General features: G+C 46.6%; 1 protein-coding gene across 1 annotated transcript; it reads right to left on the bottom strand.

The window, feature by feature from the left end:
* Positions 1-1,053: 1,053 nt before the first annotated feature.
* Positions 1,054-23,083, bottom strand: LOC116371425 (gastrula zinc finger protein XlCGF17.1-like). Its single transcript, XM_031820290.1, has 2 exons — positions 22,382-23,083; positions 1,054-3,563 (listed from the first exon to the last, which is right to left on the bottom strand). Exons 1-2 carry the CDS (start codon positions 22,635-22,637, stop codon positions 2,758-2,760), a joined length of 1,062 nt encoding a protein of 353 aa, XP_031676150.1. The 5' UTR covers positions 22,638-23,083; the 3' UTR covers positions 1,054-2,757.
* Between the last annotated feature and the right edge of the window lie 331 nt (positions 23,084-23,414).

Genomic DNA, 23,414 nt, shown 5'->3' with positions numbered 1-23,414 from the left:
TTGATGTAATGTCCTTAAAACAAGTCCAAATGAGGCTCAGTAGTGTGTGTGGCCTCCACGTGCCTGTATGACCTCCCTACAACGCCTGGGCATGCTCCTGATGAGGTGGTGGATGGTCTCCTGAGGGATCTCCTCCCAGACCTGGACTAAAGCATTCGCCAACTCCAACTCCTGGACAGTCTGTGGTGCAACGTGGCGTTGGTGGATGGAGCGAGACATGATGTTCCAGATGTGCTCAATTGGATTCAGGTCTGGGGAACGGGCGGGCCAGTCCATAGCATCAATGCCTTCCTCTTGCATGAACTGCTGACACACTCCAGCCACATGAGGTCTAGCATTGTCTTGCATTAGGAGGAACCCAGCACATGGCACCAGTGGCGAATTTGTTTTGGTGTTCTCTGGCAAATGCCAAACGTCCTGCACGGTGTTGGGCGGTAAGCACAACCCCCACCTGTGGACGTCGGGCCCTCATACCACCCTCATAGAGTCTGTTTCTGACCGTTTGAGCAGACACATGCACATTTGTGGCCTGCTGGAGGTCATTTTGCAGGGCTCTGGCAATGCTCCTCTTGCTCCTCCTTGCACAAAGGCGGAGGTAGCAGTCCTGCTGCTGGGTTGTTGCCCTCCTACGGCCTCCTCCACGTCTCCTGATGTACTGGCCTGTCTCCTGGTAGCGCCTCCATGCTCTGGACACTACGCTGACAGACACAGCAAACCTTCTTGCCACAGCTCGCATTGATGTGCCATCCTGGATGAGCTGCACTACCTGAGCCATTTGTGTGGGTTGTAGACTCCGTCTCATGCTACCACTAGAGTGAAAGCACCGCCAGCATTCAAAAGTGACCAAAACATCAGCCAGGAAGCATAGGAACGGAGAAGTGGTCTGTGGTCACCACCTGCAGAACCACTCCTTTATTGGGGGTGTCTTGCTAATTGCCTATAATTTCCACCTGTTATCTATTCCATTTGCACAACAGCATGTGAAATGTATTGTCAATCAGTGTTGCTTCCTAAGTGGACAGTTGGATTTCACAGAAGTGTGATTGACTTGGAGTTACATTGTGTTGTTTAAGTGTTCCCTTTATTTTTTTGAGCAGTGTATATTACACTACAATTTCTAAATTTTCAACAAAAATGTACTGGATTGGTTGAAAAGTTATAAAATGTACACAGTATGCACTATTTTGACATAGTGTAAGATATAATGAATTGATACTATTTTTCATTTAAAAAAAAACATTTAATTTTTTCAATTGAACCTTTATTGAACTAGGCAAGTCAGTTAAGAACAAATGATTATTTACAAAGACTGCCAACAACAGCCAAACCTGGACGACGCTGGGCCCAATAATATAATTGTACCGAAAAAGTATCAAATAATTCTGATGAATAAAATGTTACATGAAATGTAAATATTTTGAAATATCAAACCAAACCGAACACCGTTTAATATGTATTGACAATAATGCACTAGTATTTTAAATTTTCACTTAAAAAAAAAATTATACAAATAATTAGACATCGGGCATAGTCCTAATTTAAAAATGAATAAATCTTTATTTATTTAATTTTGCTATTTTGTTTTATTTTTATAATTTGAAGATTATAATTTGTTCAAATCAATAGAAACAGTTTGTGATATTGAAAAGTTAAACATAAAATGTACTATCTACACAAACATGTTCCACAGTAGTAATCATATCATATCATCATTTTAGACCCAAGCCACCCTCAAGACTTTGAATTACTCCCCTCTGGGCGCAGGTATAGGGCCTCAGCAGGAAAAACAGAACGAGACAATCATTTATGCCAGGTGTGATATCCCTCCTAAATAGCTCGGGTGAATGTTCCCATTGACCCTGTAAGTCCAGCAGGCTAGTCTTTTCTTCTTTAAAAAAAAAGTTGTACTTCTTATTTCTTACTATTATTATTTTTATAGCTATGTAACTGTTATGAAAGTTGTCAATCTTGTTTTGTATTTAAACACCACTTTAAATGTGTACATTTCCCCATGGGGACAATAAAGTCAGTCAGTAACTAAGTATATTACTTACGCTGTTGTTTTGACAACTGGCAATCTATTAGGGGGGGGAAATCAGGTTGTATGTGCTGTTGAATCTAACACAACTAAAAAAAACACACAGAAATGTGAGATATATTTTACCTCACTGGTTAGAGGACAACCTGCAGAAAACAGCTAGCTACATTTTGAAGTGCTCTATTCTCATTCAAATGGGGCGCCAAGTGTAACAACTCTTTTTCTTGTTAATCACTTTTTTGTTAATCAAATAAATAGTACTCATTACTTCCCCTGATGAGGCCTGGATTCATCCCGAGGCTAATATCTATATCACGCTGAAATGAATAGAACAGGGGGTCAAATGTTTACGATTCTACATTGTGACAGCATTAAAATAATCCTACTACAATGTTAATAACATTCTACATTGTGACATCATTAAAATAATCCTACTACAATGTTAATAACATTCTACATTGTGACATCATTAAAATAATCCTACTACAATGTTAATAACATTCTACATTGTGACATCATTAAAATAATCCTACTACAATGTTAATAACATTCTACATTGTGACATTTTATTGACATCATGAAACAACTTCATGTATGTATTTTCTAAATTTTACCAGCATCTCTTATCACATTGATCACAGCTATGAGTTCTCTCCTGTGTGTGTTCTCTGGTGTGATATCAGGATGTTTGGATAAAGCTCTTCCCACATTGATTACAGCTATGAGGTTTCTCTCTTGTGTGTCCGCTGGTGAATAGTCAGATGGCTAGATGAAGTAAAACTTTTCACACATTGATCACAGCTATAAGGTTTCTCTCCTGTGTGAGATCTCCGGTGTATAGTCAGACTGCTAGATGTAACAAATTTCTTCTCACACTGATCACAGCTATAAGGTTTCTCTCCTGTGTGTGTTCTCTGATGTACCTTCAGGCAGCTTGAGTGAGTAAACCTTTTCCCACATTGATCACAGCTAAAAAGTTTCTCTCCAGTGTGAATTCTCTGGTGTAATTGTAATGTATATAATTTTGAAAAACTCTTCCCACAGTCAGAGCAGCTATAAAGTTTCTCTCCAGTGTGAATTCTCTGGTGTGATTGTAATGTATATAATTTTGAGAAACTCTTCCCACAGTCAGCGCAGCTATAAGGTTTCTCCCCTGTGTGTGTTCTCTGGTGTGTTTTCAGGCTGCTTGGAACATTAAAACTCTTTCCACATTGATCACAGCTATAAGGTTTCTCTCCTGTATGGATTCTCTGATGTCTTTTGAGGTCTGCTGAAGAGGTAAACCTCTTCCCACAGTCAGAGCAGCAGTGAGATGTCTCTCCAGTGTGAATTCTCTGGTGTACTTTTAGTGAATCTGATCTTGAGTAACTCTTCCCACAGTCAGAGCAGTGGTGAAGTTTCTTCCCTGTGGGTTTCCGCTGGTGTTTCTTGAGGTGTTCTGATGTGAAGAGACTCTTCTCTGCCTCATCAGCATCATGATGTTGTTGAGGCTCCCCAGAGGATCCACGATAGTCACGTCTCTCTCCTGTGTGAACAACAAAGTCAGACAGATGATTCAAGGGCCACTGCTTATTTTAGCTGAAAGGTGATGCCCCCTTGTTGTAGTACAACAATTTACATCTGTAATGAAAATAATATGACAGTCGGTTTCAACAACAGTAATACTGTCTTATTTTTCCTCTCACTTCAGAAGTAACATTTATGATTCTAGGCTAAAAAATATTATTATTATTATTGCAGAAACTCAAAGCAGTGTAGCAGACCACTTCATCAATATTGGCCCCTTTCTGTGTTTGCTAAACTTTCAGCACGAGGGCGATGCGCAAGCAATTTGGTTGCAGAAACACCTCCCTGAGAATGCAGAAACCTTTAGTTATGGATGTAGTATATCTGCGTATAGCAAAGAAATTGGCGAGATTGTAGTTTTTTCACAATGTATTCTGATTATTACAACAAACTTTTAGAGCAAGATCGGGTGTGCTACTCAAGGAAACTCACTTTAACTTCTTGGTGACATGGGGGGCAGTATTGAGTAGCTTGGAAGAATAAGGTGCCCAGAGTAAACTGCCTGCTACTCAGGCATAAAAGCTAGAATATGCATATAATTAGTATATTTGGATAGAAAACACTCTGAAGTAACTAAAACCGTTTGAAAGATGTCTGTGAGTATAACAGACCTCATATGGCAGGCGAAAACCTAAGAAAATTTCAACCAGGAAGTGGGAAATCTGAGGCCTGTAGGTTTTCCAACTCAGCCCCTATTGAAGATACAGTGGGATATTGGTCAACTTGCACGTCCTAAGGCTTCCACTAGATGCCAACAGTCTTTAGAACCTTCTTTGAGGCTTCTACTGTGAAGGGAGGCTGAATGAGAGGGGAAGGAGTCAGGTGTCTGGCAGAGTACCTTGGGCTCATGACGCGCGGTCATGTAAGAGTTACCTCGCGTTCCATTGCTTTTCTACAGACAAAATAATTCTCCGGTTGGAACATTATTGAAGATGGATGTTAAAAACATCCTAAAGATTGATTCTATACATCGTTTGACATGTTTCTACGGACTGTAATGGAACTTTTTGTCCGACCTTTCGGGGGGACTTGCACGCGCGTTTGGATTTGTTTACCAAACGCCCTAACAAAAGGGGGTATTTGGACATAAAGTTCATAATTTATCAAACAAATCAAACATTTATTGTGGAACTGGGATTCCTGGGAGTGCATTCTGATGAAGATCATCAAAGGTAAGTGAATATTTATAATGCTATTTCTGACTAATGTTGACTGCACAACATGGCAGATATCTGCTTGGCTGTTTTGGTCTCTGAGCGCCGTACTCAGATCATTGCATGGTATTGCTTTTTCCGTAAAGTTTTTAAAAAATCTGACACAGTGGTTCCATTAAGGAGAAGTTTAACTAAAGTTCCAAGTATAACAGTTGTATCTTTTATCAATGTTTATATGAGTATTTCTGCAAAATCACCGGATGTTTTGGAATCAAAACATTACTGCACTGTACGCGCCACTGTAAACTGAGATTTTTGGATATAAGTATGCACATTATCGAACAAAACATACATGTATCGTGTAACATTTTTGTGACTCCTATCTTTGGCTAGAATTATTATTTTTTGACTTGGCAATGAGTATTTCTGCAAATTGATGTGGCTCTGCAAAATCGTCGCATGTTTTGGAAATACTGAATATAACACGCCAATGTAAAATACGATTTTTGGATATACATATGCACAAAACATACACGTATCGTGTAACATGAAGTCCTATGAGTGTCATCTGATGAAGATCATCAAAGGTTAGTGATTCATTTTATCTATATTTCTGCTTTGGCTGTGTTTTTCTGTGACTTTGTGGTGACCTAACATAATCGTTTGTGGTGCTTTCGCTGTAAAGCCTTTTTGAAATCCCACACTGTGGCTGGATTAACGATAATTTTATCTTTAAAATGGTGTAACATACTTGTGTGCTTGAGGACCTTTAATTATGAGATTCTTGTTGTTTTGAATTTGGCGCCCTGTACTTTCACTGGCCATTGGCAGGGTGGGACGCTACCGTCCCGAATATCCCAGAGAGGTTAACCATTTCCAGCTACTGTTAAGGTCTGTGTCGCTATTCACTAATTCACCACCGTGGGGGAAAACTCAGGGAAGTTCTCATAGGTTGACAGAAAAAACAGCCTCCATTTACAGGTTGCTTATGAGTACAGTTCACACTACTTTTGGATTATAATTGTAAAGCTTGTTTGAATCACCTGCTTAATATAACGTTTGTGCCATCGTCTCAAATAAACCGCTTTAGACTTTAAAAAATACTAACTACAACCAGTAAAATGCTCTGTGGCTTTTCCATCAGCCTGACAGTGAGCATTTAGCATTCAAGCTAACAAGTGCTGCATCTAAAACAGGTATTTTGCTAGCAATTATCTTATAGACTGTTCAAGCAATAATCAAAACAACAATTGTAAGCCCATGAGAACCCCAAATAGTGTTTTTGGTTAGAAGTACAAACCTGGTAAATCTAGGCTGTTGAATGGTCCCAGATGCTGAACAGTTTATTTAGTAATAACCTGGTAAATCTAGACTGTTGAATGGTCCCAGATGCTGAACAGTTTATTTAGTAATAACCTGGTAAATCTAGACTGTTGAATGGTCCCAGATGCTGAACAGTTTATTTAGTAATAACCTGGTAAATCTAGACTGTTGAATGGTCCCAGATGCTGAACAGTTTATTTAGTAATAACCTGGTAAATCTAGACTGTTGAATGGTCCCAGATGCTGAACAGTTTATTTAGTAATAACCTGGTAAATCTAGGCTGTTGAATGGTCCCAGATGCTGAACAGTTTATTTAGAAGTAATAACCTGGTAAATCTAGACTGTTGAAGGGTCCCAGATGGTGAACAGTTTATTTAGTAATAACCTGGTAAATCTAGACTGTTGAAGGGTCCCAGATGGTGAACAGTTTATTTAGTAATAACCTGGTAAATCTAGACTGTTGAATGGTCCCAGATGGTGAACAGTTTATTTAGTAATAACCTGGTAAATCTAGACTGTTGAATGGTCCCAGATGGTGAACAGTTTATTTAGTAATAACCTGGTAAATCTAGATTGCTGAATGGTCCCAGATGGTGAACAGTTTATTTAGTAATAACCTGGTAAATCTAGACTGTTGAATGGTCCCAGATGGTGAACAGTTTATTTAGTAATAACCTGGAAAATCTAGACTGTTGAATGGTCCCAGATGCTGAACAGTTTATTTAGAAGTAATAACCTGGTAAATCTAGACTGTTGAATGGTCCCAGATGGTGAACAGTTTATTTAGTAATAACCTGGTAAATCTAGACTGTTGAATGGTCCCAGATGGTGAACAGTTTATTTAGAAGTAATAACCTGGTAAATCTAGACTGTTGAATGGTCCCAGATGGTGAACAGTTTATTTAGTAATAACCTGGTAAATCTAGACTGTTGAATGGTCCCAGATGGTGAACAGTTTATTTAGTAATAACCTGGTAAATCTAGACTGTTGAATGGTCCCAGATGGTGCTCCTGTAAATGCATAAGAGCGTCTGCTAAATAACAAAAAAAGAATAAAACCAAAATACATTGATATGAATAACTGGTTAAATATATACTGTATGCCCACCAGAGCTGTTGCCAGAGAATCTAATGTTAATTTCTCTACCATAAGCCGCTTCCAACGTCGTTTTAGCGAATTTGGTAGAATTTCCAACAGGTTTCACAACCACAGACCCAGGACCTCCACATTCGTTTGAGACCAGCCACCCAGACAACTGATGAAACTGAACTTTTTCTGTCTGTAATAAAGACATTTTGTAGGGGGAAAACGTATTCTGATTGGCTGCACGCCTTCCCAGTCAAGTGAAATCCCTAGATTAGGGCCTAATGAATTTATTTCAATTGACTGATTTGTTTATATGAACTGTAGCTCAGTAAAATTGGTGAAATTCTTGCAAGTTACTATGTTACGTCTAGTCTGTGAGACCAGGCTGTAACCCGAGGTAGTTGATTATTTTTTACTTTGTTACGTCTAGTCTGTGAGACCAGGCTGTAAACCGAGGTAGTTGATTATTTTTTACTATGTTACGTCTAGTCTGTGAGACCAGGCTGTAAACCGAGGTAGTTGTGATCAATATGATGAACCAGTGTGAATGTAAAAATGACAATGGACTTAGGAGTAATTTAGCGAACTGGTAGCGTTTTCATTTGACTTAGAAAGAATAGGACCACATCAATGTCAATTGATTGTAGCAATATACCTGAGAACACAGCGTTTAAGTCAGTCAGTACAGAGACATTCACTTGACGTCCGGGCAATCCATTCTTCATTCCATCAATAAATGCAAAAGGACAGCTGAAAGATGCCCTTTTCCCTAAACTTGATTTATTGTTTGGAGGGACGGGGTTCCATCCTCCCAGGTAGACGGGCTGGTGTAGGATAATTTAGGGTTAAAGTAGTGGCCTGGTGTAGGATCATTTAGGGTTAAAGTAGTGGGCTGGTGTAGGATCCTTTAGGGTTAAAGTAGTGGGATGGTGTAGGATCCTTTAGGGTTAAAGTAGTGGGATGGTGTAGGATCCTTTAGGGTTAAAGTAGTGGGATGGTGTAGGATCCTTTAGGGTTAAAGTAGTGGGATGGTGTAGGATCCTTTAGGGTTAAAGTAGTGGGATGGTGTAGGATCCTTTAGGGTTAAAGTAGTGGGATGGGATGGTGTAGGATCCTTTAGGCTTAAAGTAGTGGGATGGTGTAGGATCCTTTAGGGTTAAAGTAGTGGGATGGTGTAGGATCCTTTAGGGTTAAAGTAGTGGGATGGTGTAGGATCCTTTAGGGTTAAAGTAGTGGGAAGGTGTAAGATCCTTTAGGGTTAAAGTAGTGGGAAGGTGTAGGATACTTTAGGGTTAAAGTAGTGGGATGGTGTAGGATCCTTTAGGGTTAAAGTAGTGGGATGGTGTAGGATCCTTTAGGGTTAAAGTAGTGGGATGGTGTAGGATGCTTTAGGGTTAAAGTAGTGGGATGGTGTTGGATCCTTTAGGGTTAAAGTAGTGGGATGGTGTAGGATCCTATAGGGTTAAAGTAGTGGCCTGGTGTAGGATCCTTTAGGGTTAAAGTAGTGGGATGGTGTAGGATCCTTTAGGGTTAAAGTAGTGGGATGGTGTAGGATCCTTTAGGGTTAAAGTAGTGGGATGGTATAGGATCCTTTAGGGTTAAAGTAGTGGGATGGTGTAGGATCCTATAGGGTTAAAGTAGTGGGATGGGATGGTGTAGGATCCTTTAGGGTTAAAGTAGTGGGATGGTGTAGGATCCTTTAGGGTTAAAGTAGTGGGATGGTGTAGGATCCTATAGGGTTAAAGTAGTGGGATGGGATGGTGTAGGATCCTATAGGGTTAAAGTAGTGGGATGGGATGGTGTAGGATCCTATAGGGTTAAAGTAGTGGGATGGGATGGTGTAGGATCCTATAGGGTTAAAGTAGTGGGATGGTGTAGGATCCTTTAGGGTTAAAGTAGTGGGATGGTGTAGGATCCTATAGGGTTAAAGTAGTGGGATGGTGTAGGAACCTATAGGGTTAAAGTAGTGGGATGGGATGGTGTAGGATCCTATAGGGTTAAAGTAGTGGGATGGTGTAGGATCCTTTAGGGTTAAAGTAGTGGGATGGGATGGTGTAGGATCCTATAGGGTTAAAGTAGTGGGATGGGATGGTGTAGGATCCTATAGGGTTAAAGTAGTGGGATGGGATGGTGTAGGATCCTATAGGGTTAAAGTAGTGGGATGGTGTAGGATCCTTTAGGGTTAAAGTAGTGGGATGGTGTAGGATCCTTTAGGGTTAAAGTAGTGGGATGGTGTAGGATCCTATAGGGTTAAAGTAGTGGGATGGTGTAGGAACCTATAGGGTTAAAGTAGTGGGATGGGATGGTGTAGGATCCTATAGGGTTAAAGTAGTGGGATGGTGTAGGATCCTTTAGGGTTAAAGTAGTGGGATGGTGTAGGATACTTTAGGGTTAAAGTAGTGGGATGGTGTAGGATCCTTTAGGGTTAAAGTAGTAGGATGGTGTAGGATCCTATAGGGTTAAAGTAGTGGGATGGTGTAGGATCCTATAGGGTTAAAGTAGTGGGATGGTGTAGGATCCTTTAGGGTTAAAGTAGTGGTATGGTGTAGGATCATTTAGGGTTAAAGTAGTGGGATGGTGTAGGATCCTTTAGGGTTAAAGTAGTGGGATGGTGTAGGATCCTATAGGGTTAAAGTAGTGGAATGGTGTAGGATCCTATAGGGTTAAAGTAGTGGGATGGGATGGTGTAGGATCCTTTAGGGTTAAAGTAGTGGGATGGTGTAGGATCCTTTAGGGTTAAAGTAGTAGGATGGTGTAGGATCCTTTAGGGTTAAAGTAGTGGGATGGTGTAGGATCCTATAGGGTTAAAGTAGTGGGATGGTGTAGGATCCTTTAGGGTTAAAGTAGTGGGATGGTGTTGGATCCTTTAGGGTTAAAGTAGTGGGATGGTGTAGGATCCTTTAGGGTTAAAGTAGTGGGATGGGATGGTGTAGGATCCTTTAGGGTTAAAGTAGTGGGATGGTGTAGGATCCTTTAGGGTTAAAGTAGTGGGATGGTGTAGGATCCTATAGGGTTAAAGTAGTGGGATGGTGTAGGATCCTTTAGGGTTAAAGTAGTGGATTGGTGTAGGATCCTATAGGGTTAAAGTAGTGGGATGGGATGGTGTTGGATCCTATAGGGTTAAAGTAGTGGGATGGGATGGTGTTGGATCCTTTAGGGTTAAAGTAGTGGGATGGTGTAGGATCCTATAGGGTTAAAGTAGTGGGATGGTGTAGGAACCTTTAGGGTTAAAGTAGTGGGATGGTGTTGGATCCTTTAGGGTTAAAGTAGTGGGATGGTATAGGATCCTTTAGGGTTAAAGTAGTGGGATGGTGTAGGATCCTTTAGGGTTAAAGTAGTGGGATGGTGTAGGATCCTATAGGGTTAAAGTAGTGGGATGGTGTAGGATCCTTTAGGGTTAAAGTAGTGGGATGGGATGGTGTAGGATCCTTTAGGGTTAAAGTAGTGGGATGGTGTAGGATCCTATAGGGTTAAAGTAGTGGGATGGTGTAGGATCCTTTAGGGTTAAAGTAGTGGGATGGTGTTGGATCCTTTAGGGTTAAAGTAGTGGGATGGTGTAGGATCCTTTAGGGTTAAAGTAGTGGGATGGGATGGTGTAGGATCCTTTAGGGTTAAAGTAGTGGGATGGTGTAGGATCCTTTAGGGTTAAAGTAGTGGGATGGTGTAGGATCCTATAGGGTTAAAGTAGTGGGATGGTGTAGGATCCTTTAGGGTTAAAGTAGTGGATTGGTGTAGGATCCTATAGGGTTAAAGTAGTGGGATGGGATGGTGTTGGATCCTATAGGGTTAAAGTAGTGGGCTGGGATGGTGTAGGATCCTTTAGGGTTAAAGTAGTGGGATGGTGTAGGATCCTTTAGGGTTAAAGTAGTGGGATGGTGTAGGATCCTTTAGGGTTAAAGTAGTGGGATGGGATGGTGTAGGATCCTTTAGGGTTAAAGTAGTGGGATGGTGTAGGATCCTTTAGGGTTAAAGTAGTGGGATGGTGTAGGATCCTTTAGGGTTAAAGTAGTGGGATGGTGTAGGATCCTTTAGGGTTAACGTAGTGGGATGGGATGGTGTAGGATCCTTTAGGGTTAAAGTAGTGGGATGGGATGGTGTAGGATCCTTTAGGGTTAAAGTAGTGGGATGGTGTAGGATCCTATAGGGCCAAAGTAGTGGTATGGGTTGGTGTAGGATCCTATAGGGCCAAAGTAGTGGGATGGTGTAGGATCCTTTAGGGTTAAAGTAGTGGGATGGTGTAGGATCCTATAGGGTTAAAGTAGTGGGATGGTGTAGGAACCTATAGGGTTAAAGTAGTGGGATGGGATGGTGTAGGATCCTATAGGGTTAAAGTAGTGGGATGGTGTAGGATCCTTTAGGGTTAAAGTAGTGGGATGGGATGGTGTAGGATCCTATAGGGTTAAAGTAGTGGGATGGGATGGTGTAGGATCCTATAGGGTTAAAGTAGTGGGATGGGATGGTGTAGGATCCTATAGGGTTAAAGTAGTGGGATGGTGTAGGATCCTTTAGGGTTAAAGTAGTGGGATGGTGTAGGATCCTTTAGGGTTAAAGTAGTGGGATGGTGTAGGATCCTATAGGGTTAAAGTAGTGGGATGGTGTAGGAACCTATAGGGTTAAAGTAGTGGGATGGGATGGTGTAGGATCCTATAGGGTTAAAGTAGTGGGATGGTGTAGGATCCTTTAGGGTTAAAGTAGTGGGATGGTGTAGGATACTTTAGGGTTAAAGTAGTGGGATGGTGTAGGATCCTTTAGGGTTAAAGTAGTAGGATGGTGTAGGATCCTATAGGGTTAAAGTAGTGGGATGGTGTAGGATCCTATAGGGTTAAAGTAGTGGGATGGTGTAGGATCCTTTAGGGTTAAAGTAGTGGTATGGTGTAGGATCATTTAGGGTTAAAGTAGTGGGATGGTGTAGGATCCTTTAGGGTTAAAGTAGTGGGATGGTGTAGGATCCTATAGGGTTAAAGTAGTGGAATGGTGTAGGATCCTATAGGGTTAAAGTAGTGGGATGGGATGGTGTAGGATCCTTTAGGGTTAAAGTAGTGGGATGGTGTAGGATCCTTTAGGGTTAAAGTAGTAGGATGGTGTAGGATCCTTTAGGGTTAAAGTAGTGGGATGGTGTAGGATCCTATAGGGTTAAAGTAGTGGGATGGTGTAGGATCCTTTAGGGTTAAAGTAGTGGGATGGTGTTGGATCCTTTAGGGTTAAAGTAGTGGGATGGTGTAGGATCCTTTAGGGTTAAAGTAGTGGGATGGGATGGTGTAGGATCCTTTAGGGTTAAAGTAGTGGGATGGTGTAGGATCCTTTAGGGTTAAAGTAGTGGGATGGTGTAGGATCCTATAGGGTTAAAGTAGTGGGATGGTGTAGGATCCTTTAGGGTTAAAGTAGTGGATTGGTGTAGGATCCTATAGGGTTAAAGTAGTGGGATGGGATGGTGTTGGATCCTATAGGGTTAAAGTAGTGGGATGGGATGGTGTTGGATCCTTTAGGGTTAAAGTAGTGGGATGGTGTAGGATCCTATAGGGTTAAAGTAGTGGGATGGTGTAGGAACCTTTAGGGTTAAAGTAGTGGGATGGTGTTGGATCCTTTAGGGTTAAAGTAGTGGGATGGTATAGGATCCTTTAGGGTTAAAGTAGTGGGATGGTGTAGGATCCTTTAGGGTTAAAGTAGTGGGATGGTGTAGGATCCTATAGGGTTAAAGTAGTGGGATGGTGTAGGATCCTTTAGGGTTAAAGTAGTGGGATGGGATGGTGTAGGATCCTTTAGGGTTAAAGTAGTGGGATGGTGTAGGATCCTATAGGGTTAAAGTAGTGGGATGGTGTAGGATCCTTTAGGGTTAAAGTAGTGGGATGGTGTTGGATCCTTTAGGGTTAAAGTAGTGGGATGGTGTAGGATCCTTTAGGGTTAAAGTAGTGGGATGGGATGGTTGTAGGATCCTTTAGGGTTAAAGTAGTGGGATGGTGTAGGATCCTTTAGGGTTAAAGTAGTGGGATGGTGTAGGATCCTATAGGGTTAAAGTAGTGGGATGGTGTAGGATCCTTTAGGGTTAAAGTAGTGGATTGGTGTAGGATCCTATAGGGTTAAAGTAGTGGGATGGGATGGTGTTGGATCCTATAGGGTTAAAGTAGTGGGCTGGGATGGTGTAGGATCCTTTAGGGTTAAAGTAGTGGGATGGTGTAGGATCCTTTAGGGTTAAAGTAGTGGGATGGTGTAGGATCCTTTAGGGTTAAAGTAGTGGGATGGGATGGTGTAGGATCCTTTAGGGTTAAAGTAGTGGGATGGTGTAGGATCCTTTAGGGTTAAAGTAGTGGGATGGTGTAGGATCCTTTAGGGTTAAAGTAGTGGGATGGTGTAGGATCCTTTAGGGTTAACGTAGTGGGATGGGATGGTGTAGGATCCTTTAGGGTTAAAGTAGTGGGATGGGATGGTGTAGGATCCTTTAGGGTTAAAGTAGTGGGATGGTGTAGGATCCTATAGGGCCAAAGTAGTGGTATGGGTTGGTGTAGGATCCTATAGGGCCAAAGTAGTGGGATGGCCTGGTGTAGGATCCTATATGGCCCAAGTAGTGGTATGGGTTGGTGTAGGATCCTATAGGGCCAAGTAGTGGTATGGGTTGGTGTAGGATCCTATAGGGCCAAAGTAGTGGTATGGGTTGGTGTAGGATCCTATATGGCCAAAGTAGTGGTATGGGTTGGCTCCCAAGTGGTTGCAGCGGTCTAAGACACTGCATCTCAGTGCTAGAGGTGTCCCCTACAGACCCTGGGTCGATTCCAGGCTGTATCACAACCAGCCGTGATCGAGAGTACCATAGGGCGGCGCACAATTGGCAGGTTTAGATGGGTGGTGGGGATGGTGTAGGGTTAGATGGGTGGTGGGTGATGGTGTAGGGTTAGATGGGTGGTGGGGGATGGTGTAGGGTTAGATGGGTGGTGGGGGATGGTGTAGGGTTAGATGGGTGGTGGGGGATGGTGTAGGGTTAGATGGGTGGTGGGGGATGGTGTAGGGTTAGATGGGTGGTGGGGATGGTGTAGGGTTAGATGGGTGGTGGGGATGGTGTAGGGTTAGATGGGTGGTGGGGGATGGGTGTAGGGTTAGATGGGTGGTGGGGGATGGTGTAGGGTTAGATGGTGATGGGGAGGGTGTAGGGTTTAGATGGGTGATGGGGATGGTGTAGGGTTAGATGGGTGGTGGGGATGGTGTAGGGTTAGATGGGTGGTGTGGGATGGTGTAGGGTTAGATGGGTGGTGTGGGATGGTGTAGGGTTAGATGGGTGGTGTGGGATGGTGTAGGGTTAGATGGGTGATGGGGAGGGTGTAGGGTTAGATGGGTGATGGGGCTGGTGTAGGGTTAGATGGGTGGTGGGGATGGTGTAGGGTTAGATGGGTGGTGGGGGATGGTGTAGGGTTAGATGGGTGATGGGGAGGGTGTAGGGTTAGATGGGTGATGGGGAGGGGTGTAGGGTTAGATGGGTGGTGGGGGATGGTGTAGGGTTAGATGGTGATGGGGAGGGTGTCGGGTTAGATGGGTGGGGGATGGTGTAGGGTTAGATGGTGGTGGGGGATGGTGTAGGGTTAGATGGTGGTGGGTGATGGTGTAGGGTTAGATGGGTGGTGGGGGATGGTGTAGGGTTAGATTGGGTGGTGGGGATGGTGTAGGGTTAGATGGGTGGTGGGGGATGGTTGTAGGGTTAGATGGGTGGTGGGGATGGTGTAGGGTTAGATGGGTGGTGGGGGATGGTGTAGGGTTAGATGGGTGGTGGGGATGGTGTAGGTTAGATGGGTGGTGGGGATGGTGTAGGGTTAGATGGGTGGTGGGGATGGTGTAGGGTTAGATGGGTGGTGGGGGATGGTGTAGGGTTAGATGGGTGGTGGGGGATGGTGTAGGGTTAGATGGGTGGTGGGGATGGTGTAGGGTTAGATGGGTGGTGGGGATGGTGTAGGGTTAGATGGGTGGTGGGTGGGGGATGGTGTAGGGTTAGATGGGTGGTGGGGGATGGTGTAGGGTTAGATGGGTGGTGGGGGATGGTGTGTAGGGTTAGATGGGTGGTGGGGGGATGGGGGATGGTGTTGGGTTAGATGGGTGATGGGGAGGGGTGTAGGGTTAGATGGGTGGTGGGGGATGGTGTAGGGTTAGATGGGTGGTGGGGGATGGTGTAGGGTTAGAGGGGTGGTGGGGATGGTGTTGGGTTAGATGGGTGATGGGGAGGGTTGTAGGGTTAGATGGGTGGTGGGGGATGGTTGTAGGGTTAGATGGGTGGTGGGGGATGGTGTAGGGTTAGATGGGTGGTGGGGGATGGTGTAGGGTTTAGATGGGTTTTGGGGATGGTGTAGGGTTAGATGGGTGGTGGGGTTGATGGTGTAGGGTTTAGATGGGTGGTGGGGGATGTGTAGGGTTAGATGGGTGGTGGGGGATGTGTAGGGTTAGATGGGTGATGGTGTAGGGTTAGATGGGTTTTGGGGGATGGTGTAGGGTTAGATGGGTGATGGGTGTAGGGTTAGATGGGTTTTGGGGGATGGTGTAGGGTTAGATGGGTGGTGGGTGATGGTGTAGGGTTAGATGGGTGGTGGGGGATGGTGTAGGTTTAGATGGGTGGTGGGGGATGGTGTAGGGTTAGATGGGTGATGGTGTAGGGTTAGATGGGTTTTGGGGGATTGTGTAGGGTTAGATGGGTGGTGGGTGATGGTGTAGGGTTAGATGGGGTGTGGGGGATGGTGTAAGGTTTAGATGGGTGGTGGGGGATGGTGTAGGGTTAGATGGGTGGTGGGGATGGTGTAGGGTTAGATGGGTGATGGTGTAGGGTTAGATGGGTTTTGGGGGATGGTGTAGGGTTAGATGGGTGGTGGGGGATGGTGTAGGGTTAGATGGGTGATGGTGGTAGGGTTAGATGGGGTTTTGGGGGGATGGTGTAGGGTTAGATGGGTGGTGGGGTGATGGGTGTAGGGTTAGATGGTGGTGGGGAGTGTAGGGTTAGGATGGGTGTGTGATGGGTGTAGGGTTAGATGGGTGGTGGGTGATGGTGTAGGGTTAGATGGGTGGTGGGGGATGGTGTAGGGTTAGATGGGTGGTGGGGGATGGTGTAGGGTTAGATGGGTGGTGGGGGATGGTGTATGGTTAGATTGGGTGGTGGGGGATGGTGTAGGGTTAGATGGGTGGTGGGGATGGTGTAGGTTAGATGGTGGTGGGGGATGGTGTAGGGTTAGATGGGTGGTGGGGAGGGTGTGTGGGTTAGATGGGTGGGGGGAGGGTGGTAGGGTTAGATGGGTGGTGGGGGATGGTGTAGGGTTAGATGGGTGGTGGGGGATGGTGTAGGGTTAGATGGGTGGTGGGGGATGGTGCAGCTTTAGATGGGTGGTGGGGATGGTGTAAGGGTTAGGATGGTTTTGGGGATGTGTAGGGTTAGATGGGTGGTGGGGGATGGTGTTAGGGTTAGATGGGTGGTGGGGGATGGTGTTGGGTTAGATGGGTGATGGGGAGGGTGTAGGGTTAGAGGGTGTGGGGATGGTGGTAGGGTTAGTGGGTGGTGGGGGATGGTGTAGGGTTAGATGGGTGGGTGGGGGGAATGGTTGCAGGTTGAGATGGGTGGTGGGGGATGGTGTAGGGTTAGATGGTTTTGGGGATGGTGTAGGGTTAGATGGGGGTGGGGAGGATGGTGTAGGGTTAGATGGGTGGTGGGGGATGGTGCAGGTTAGATGGTGGTGGGTGATGGTGTAGGGTTAGATGGGTGGTGGGTGATGGTGTAGGGTTAGATGGGTGGTGGGGGATGGTGTAGGGTTAGATGGGTGGTGGGGGATGGTGGTGGTGGGGGGATGGTGTAGGGTAGATGGGTGGTGGGGGATGGTGTAGGGTTAGATGGGTGGTGGGGGATGGTGTAGGGTTAGATGGGTGGTGGGGGATGGTGTAGGGTTATATGGTGGTGGGTGATGGTGAGGGTTAGATGGGTGGTGGGGGAGGGTGTAGTGTTAGATGGGTTGGTGGGGGATGGTTGTAGGGTTAGATGGGTGGTGGGGATGGTGTCTGTAGGGTTAGATGGGTGGTGGGGGATGGTGGGTAGGGTAGATGGGTGGTGGGGATGGTGTAGGGTTAGATGGGTGGTGGGGATGGGTAGGGTAGATGGGTGGTGGGGGATGGTGTAGGGTTAGATGGGTGGTGGGTGATGGTGTAGGGTTAGATGGGTGGTGGGGATGGTGTAGGGTTAGATGGGTGGTGGGGGATGGTGTAGGGTTAGATGGGTGGTGGGTGATGGTGTAGGGTTAGATGGGTGGTGGGGGATGGTGTAGGTTTAGATGGGTGGTGGGGGATGGTGTAGGTTTAGATGGGTGGTGGGGATGGTGTAGGTTTAGATGGGTGGTGGGGATGGTGTAGGGTTAGATGGGTGGGGGATGGTGTAGGGTTAGATGGGTGGTGGGGATGGTGTAGGGTTAGATGGGTGGTGGGGGATGGTGTAGGGTTAGATGGGTGATGGGGATGGTGTAGGTTTAGATGGGTGATGGGTGATGGTGTAGGGTTAGATGGGTGGTGGGGGATGGTGTAGGGTTAGATGGGTGGTGGGGGAGGGTGTAGGGTTAGATGGGTGGTGGGGGATGGTGTAGGGTTAGATGGGTGGGGGGTGATGGTGTAGGGTTAGATGGGTGGTGGGGGATGGTGTAGGGTTAGATGGGTGGTGGGGGATGGTGTAGGGTTAGATGGGTGATGGTGTAGGGTTAGATGGGTTTTGGGGGATGGTGTAGGGTTAGATGGGTGGTGGGTGATGGTGTAGGGTTAGATGGGTGGTGGGGGATGGTGTAGGTTTAGATGGGTGGTGGGGGATGGTGTAGGGTTAGATGGGTGGTGGGGGATGGTGTAGGTTTAGATGGGTGGTGGGGGATGGTGTAGGGTTAGATGGGTGGTGGGGGATGGTGTAGGTTTAGATGGGTGGTGGGGGATGGTGTAGGTTAGATGGGTGGTGGGGGATGGTGTAGGGTTAGATGGGTGGTGGGGGATGGTGTAGGGTTAGATGGGTGGTGGGGGATGGTGTAGGTTTAGATGGGTGGTGGGGGATGGTGTAGGTTTAGATGGGTGGTGGGGATGGTGTAGGTTTAGATGGGTGGTGGGGGATGGTGTAGGTTTAGATGGGTGGTGAGGGATGGTGTCAGGTTTAGAGGGTGGTGGGGGATGGTGTTAGGGTTCAGATGGGTGGTGGGGATGGTGTAGGGTTAGATGGGTGGTGGGGATGGTGGTAGTTTGACTGGGTAGTGGTTGTAGGGTTAGATGGGTGGTGGAGGATGGTGTAGGGTTAGATGGGTGGTGGGGGAGGGTGTAGGGTTAGATGGGTGGTGGGGGATGGTGTAGGGTTAGATGGGTGGTGGGTGATGGTGTAGGGTTAGATGGGTGGTGGGGGGATGGTGTCGGGTTAGATGGGTGGTGGGGATGGTGTAGGGTTAGATGGGTGATGGTGTAGGGTTAGATGGGTTTTGGGGGATGGTGTAGGGGTTAGATGGGTGGTGGGTGATGGTGTAGGGTTAGATGGGTGGTGGGGGAATTGGGTAGGTTTAGATGGGTGGTGGGGGATGGTGTAGGGTTAGATGGGTGGTGGGGATGGTGTAGGGTTAGATGGGTGATGGTGTAGGGTTAGATGGGTTTTGGGGGATGGTTGTAGGTTTAGATGGGTGGCTGGGTGATGGTGTAGGGTTAGATGGGTGGTGGGGATGGTGTAGGTTTAGATGGGTGGTGGGGGATGGTGTAGGTTTAGATGGGTGGGTGGGGATGTGTAGGGTTAGATGGGTGGTGGGGGATGGTGTAGGGTTAGATGGGTGATGGTGTAGGGTTAGATGGGTTTTGGGGGATGTGTGGGTTAGATGGGTGGTGGGGATGGTGTAGGGTTAGATGGGTGATGGTGTAGGGTTAGATGGGTTTTGGGGGATGGTGTAGGTTAGATGGGTGGTGGGTGATGGTGTAGGGTTAGATTGGGTGGTGGGGGATGGTGTAGGGTTAGATGGGTGGTGGGGGATGGTGTAGGGTTTAGATGGGTGTGGGGGATGGTGTACGGGTTAGATGGGCTGGTGGGGATGGTGTAGGTTTAGATGGGTGGTGGGGGGATGGTGTAGGTTTAGATGGGTGGTGGGGGATGGTGTAGGTTTAGATGGGTGGTGGGGGATGGTGTAGGGTTAGATGGGTGGTGGGGGATGGTGTAGGTTTAGATGGGTGGGTGGGGGGATGGTGTAGGTTTAGATGGGTGGTGGGGGATGGTGTAGGTTTAGATGGGTGGTGGGGGATGGTGTAGGTTTAGATGGGTGGTGGGGATGGTGTAGGTTTAGATGGGTGGTGGGGATGGTGTAGGGTTAGATGGGTGGTGGGGATGGTGTAGGGTTAGATGGGTGGTGGGGGATGGTGTAGGTTTAGATGGGTGACGGTGTAGGGTTAGATGGGTGGTGGAGGATGGTGTAGGGTTAGATGGGTGGTGGGGGAGGGTGTAGGGTTAGATGGGTGGTGGGGGATGGTGTAGGGTTAGATGGGTGGTGGGTGATGGTGTAGGGTTAGATGGGTGGTGGGGGATGGTGTAGGGTTAGATGGGTGGTGGGGGATGGTTGTAGGGTTAGATGGGTGATGGTGTAGGGTTAGATGGGTTTTGGGGGATGGTGTAGGGTTAGATGGGTGGTGGGTGATGGTGTAGGGTTAGATGGGTGGTGGGGGATGGTGTAGGTTAGATGGGTGGTGGGGGATGGTGTAGGGTTAGATGGGTGGTGGGGATGGTGTAGGGTTAGATGGGTGATGGTGTAGGGTTAGATGGGTTTTGGGGGATGGTGTAGGGTTAGATGGGTGGTGGGTGATGGTGTAGGGTTAGATGGGTGGTGGGGGATGGTGTAGGTTTAGATGGGTGGTGGGGGATGGTGTAGGTTTAGATGGGTGGTGGGGGATGGTGTAGGGTTAGATGGGTGGTGGGGGATGGTTGTAGGGTTAGATGGGTGATGGTGTAGGGTTAGATGGGTTTTGGGGGATGGTGTAGGGTTAGATGGGTGGTGGGGGATGGTGTAGGGTTAGATGGGTGATGGTTGTAGGGTTAGATGGGTTTTGGGGGATGGTGTAGGGTTAGATGGGTGGTGGGTGATGGTGTAGGGTTAGATGGGTGGTGGGGGATGGTGTAGGGTTAGATGGGTGGTGGGGGATGGTTGTAGGTGTAGATGGGTGGTGGGGGATGGTGTAGGGTTAGATGGGTGGTGGGGATGGTGTAGGGTTAGATGGGTGGTGGGGATGGTGTAGGGTTAGATGGGTGGTGGGGATGGGTGTAGGGTTAGATGGGTGATGGGGATGGTGTAGGGTTAGATGGGTGATGGGGAGGGTGTAGGGTTAGATGGGTGATGGGGATGGTGTAGGGTTAGATGGGTTGGTGGGTGGTGTAGGGTTAGATGGGTGATGGGGATGGTGTAGGGTTAGATGGGTGGTGGGGGATGGTGTAGGGTTAGATGGGTGGTGGGGATGGTGTAGGGTTAGATGGGTGGTGGGGGATGGTGTAGGGTTAGATGGGTGGTGGGGGATGGTGTAGGGTTAGATGGGTGGTGGGGGATGGTGTAGGGTTAGATGGGTGGTGGGTGATGGTGTAGGGTTAGATGGGTGGTGGGGATGGTGTAGGGTTAGATGGGTGGTGGGGGATGGTGTAGGTTTAGATGGGTGGTGGGGGATGGTGTAGGTTTAGATGGGTGGTGGGGATGGTGTAGGTTTAGATGGGTGGTGGGGGATGGTGTAGGTTTAGATGGGTGGTGGGGATGGTGTAGGGTTAGATGGGTGGTGGGGATGGTGTAGGGTTAGATGGGTGGTGGGGATGGTGTAGGGTTAGATGGGTGGTGGGGGATGGTGTAGGGTTAGATGGGGTGATGGTGTAGGGTTAGATGGGTTTTGGGGGATGGTGTAGGGTTAGATGGGTGGTGGGTGATGGTGTAGGGTTAGATGGGTGGTGGGGGATGGTGTAGGTTTAGATGGGTGGTGGGGGATGGTGTAGGGTTAGATGGGTGGTGGGATGGTGTAGGGTTAGATGGGTGATGGTGTAGGGTTAGATGGGTGGTGGGGATGGTGTAGGGTTAGATGGGTGGTGGGTGATGGTTGTAGGGTTAAATGGGTGGTGGGGATGGTGTAGGTTTAGATGGGTGGTGGGGGATGGTGTAGGGTTAGATGGGTGGTGGGGATGGTGTAGGGTTAGATGGGTGATGGTGTAGGGTTAGATGGGTTTTGGGGGATGGTGTAGGGTTAGATGGGTGGTGGGGGATGGTGTAGGGTTAGATGGGTGATGGTGTAGGGTTAGATGGTTTTGGGGGATGGTGTAGGGTTAGATGGGTTTTGGGGGATGGTGTAGGGTTAGATGGGTGGTGGGTGATGGTGTAGGGTTAGATGGGTGGTGGGGGATGGTGTAGGGTTAGATGGGTGGTGGGGGATGGTGTAGGTTTAGATGGGTGGTGGGGGATGGTGTAGGGTTAGATGGGTGATGGGGATGGTGTAGGGTTAGATGGGTGGTGGGGATGGTGTAGGGTTAGATGGGTGATGGGGATGGTGTAGGGTTAGATGGGTGATGGGGATGGTGTAGGGTTAGATGGGGTGGTGGGGGATGGTGTAGGGTTAGATGGGTGATGGGATGGTGTAGGGTTAGATGGGTTTTGGGGATGGTGTAGGGTTAGATGGGTGATGGGGATGGGGATGGTGTAGGGTTAGATGGGGTGGTGGGGGATGGTGTAGGGTTAGATGGGTGATGGGGATGGTGTAGGGTTAGATGGGTTTTGGGGATGGTGTAGGGTTAGATGGGTGATGGGGATGGTGTAGGGTTAGATGGGTTTTGGGGGATGGTGTAGGGTTAGATGGGTTTTGGGGGATGGTGTAGGGTTAGATGGCGGTGCAATTTAACATTTTCTCCCTTCCCCCCTTTTCAGTTGTCAAATTGTGCAAATTGTCCCTTCCCCCGAAGGCAGCAATACAACGTCGATGTGACGTTACACAACTCCCTCCTTTCAAAGAGCGCGTCCTCCTTGCGGCTCTACGTCTTACAGGAACGCGCTCACTGGCCAAGCACACGCACTGTCGTGGATGCGAGGTCCGATCACTTCTGACACCAAAGACCAAGACTTGGCCCTGATTGTAACAACAACAAAAAATGGCCGATTTGATAGTGGGAGTGTGACTCCTTTACCGTGTGACTTTGCCCTTTAGTTCAACAATTGCACTGTGCTTCTGTTTTAAGACAGTAAATTACTTACTGGGGTTAATCAGATCCTCGTCCTCTTCTTCTTCTTCTTCCAATATACCAGTCATCTCTCCCTCCTCTCCAAAATCTGAATCATCCTCTTTCTCGTCCTCTTCTTCTTTCACTGCAACATCCTCATCCTCTACTTTTGTTACTGTGACATCCTCCTCTTCCTCTTCTTCTTTCACGACAACGTTCAGCCACAGACCCTCTTTCTCCGTCCAGCAGACCTCTTCTTTAGCTGGAGGAGAGTAGCTCAGTGAACTCATGGTCGGAGATGTTAGCTAACAGTTAGCTATCTAGGCTAGTGAACTAAACCAGACAGCTACCTTCGGTGATGAATAACAACAATGTAAATATGAAATTAAATGGGATAACTAGCTAGACGACAAAAGTGAGTTTAAAAACACAGTGGATAATATACATGAACGAGTCTAAAGAGCTTCAATGTTTCAGCTAGCAAGCTACCGAGGTGGCTGACCATTATCATTTAACTATAAAGAACATGGCTGACTAGTTGGCTTATCAGTAGTTACTACAGCCACAAAGTCAACATTGGCTATCGTAAAAACAATATATGAAAACAAACATTACATTTTTTGTTGTCTTCATTTAAGGTTAGGCATTATGTTAGGTTTAAAAATCTGGTTTTAATAAGAGAAGTTGTAGAATTGAGAATTGGGCGAGGTTTAGCCATAATTATGACTTTGTGACTGGGGTAACTAGTGACGACCGACTAGCTGTTGTTGTTTAAAGAAGAGTCCAGTTCACCACCACGTCACATTCTGGCAGTCTGGCCTGAAAGACTCACAGCGCCCTCTGCTGACTGGAGGGGGAAACGCAGTTGAGGGAATGTTTTTTTTTATTTTCTGACTACAAGTTAAAACAATTTCAACGATTGGTTTTATTTAATTTTAATTTCTCTCTCCTTCTCTCTTTGACCTTTTCTCTCCCTCTCTATTTAAACCCTCTCTCTCCCTCTCTATTTGACCCTCTCTCTCCCTCTCTATTTAACCCTCTCTCTCCCTCTCTATTTGACCCTCTCT

This window comes from Oncorhynchus kisutch, unplaced genomic scaffold, assembly GCF_002021735.2.
Source record: "Oncorhynchus kisutch isolate 150728-3 unplaced genomic scaffold, Okis_V2 scaffold3219, whole genome shotgun sequence".
NCBI classification, from domain to species: Eukaryota; Metazoa; Chordata; class Actinopteri; order Salmoniformes; family Salmonidae; genus Oncorhynchus; species Oncorhynchus kisutch.
This window is presented reverse-complemented; position numbering and strand designations above follow the sequence as displayed.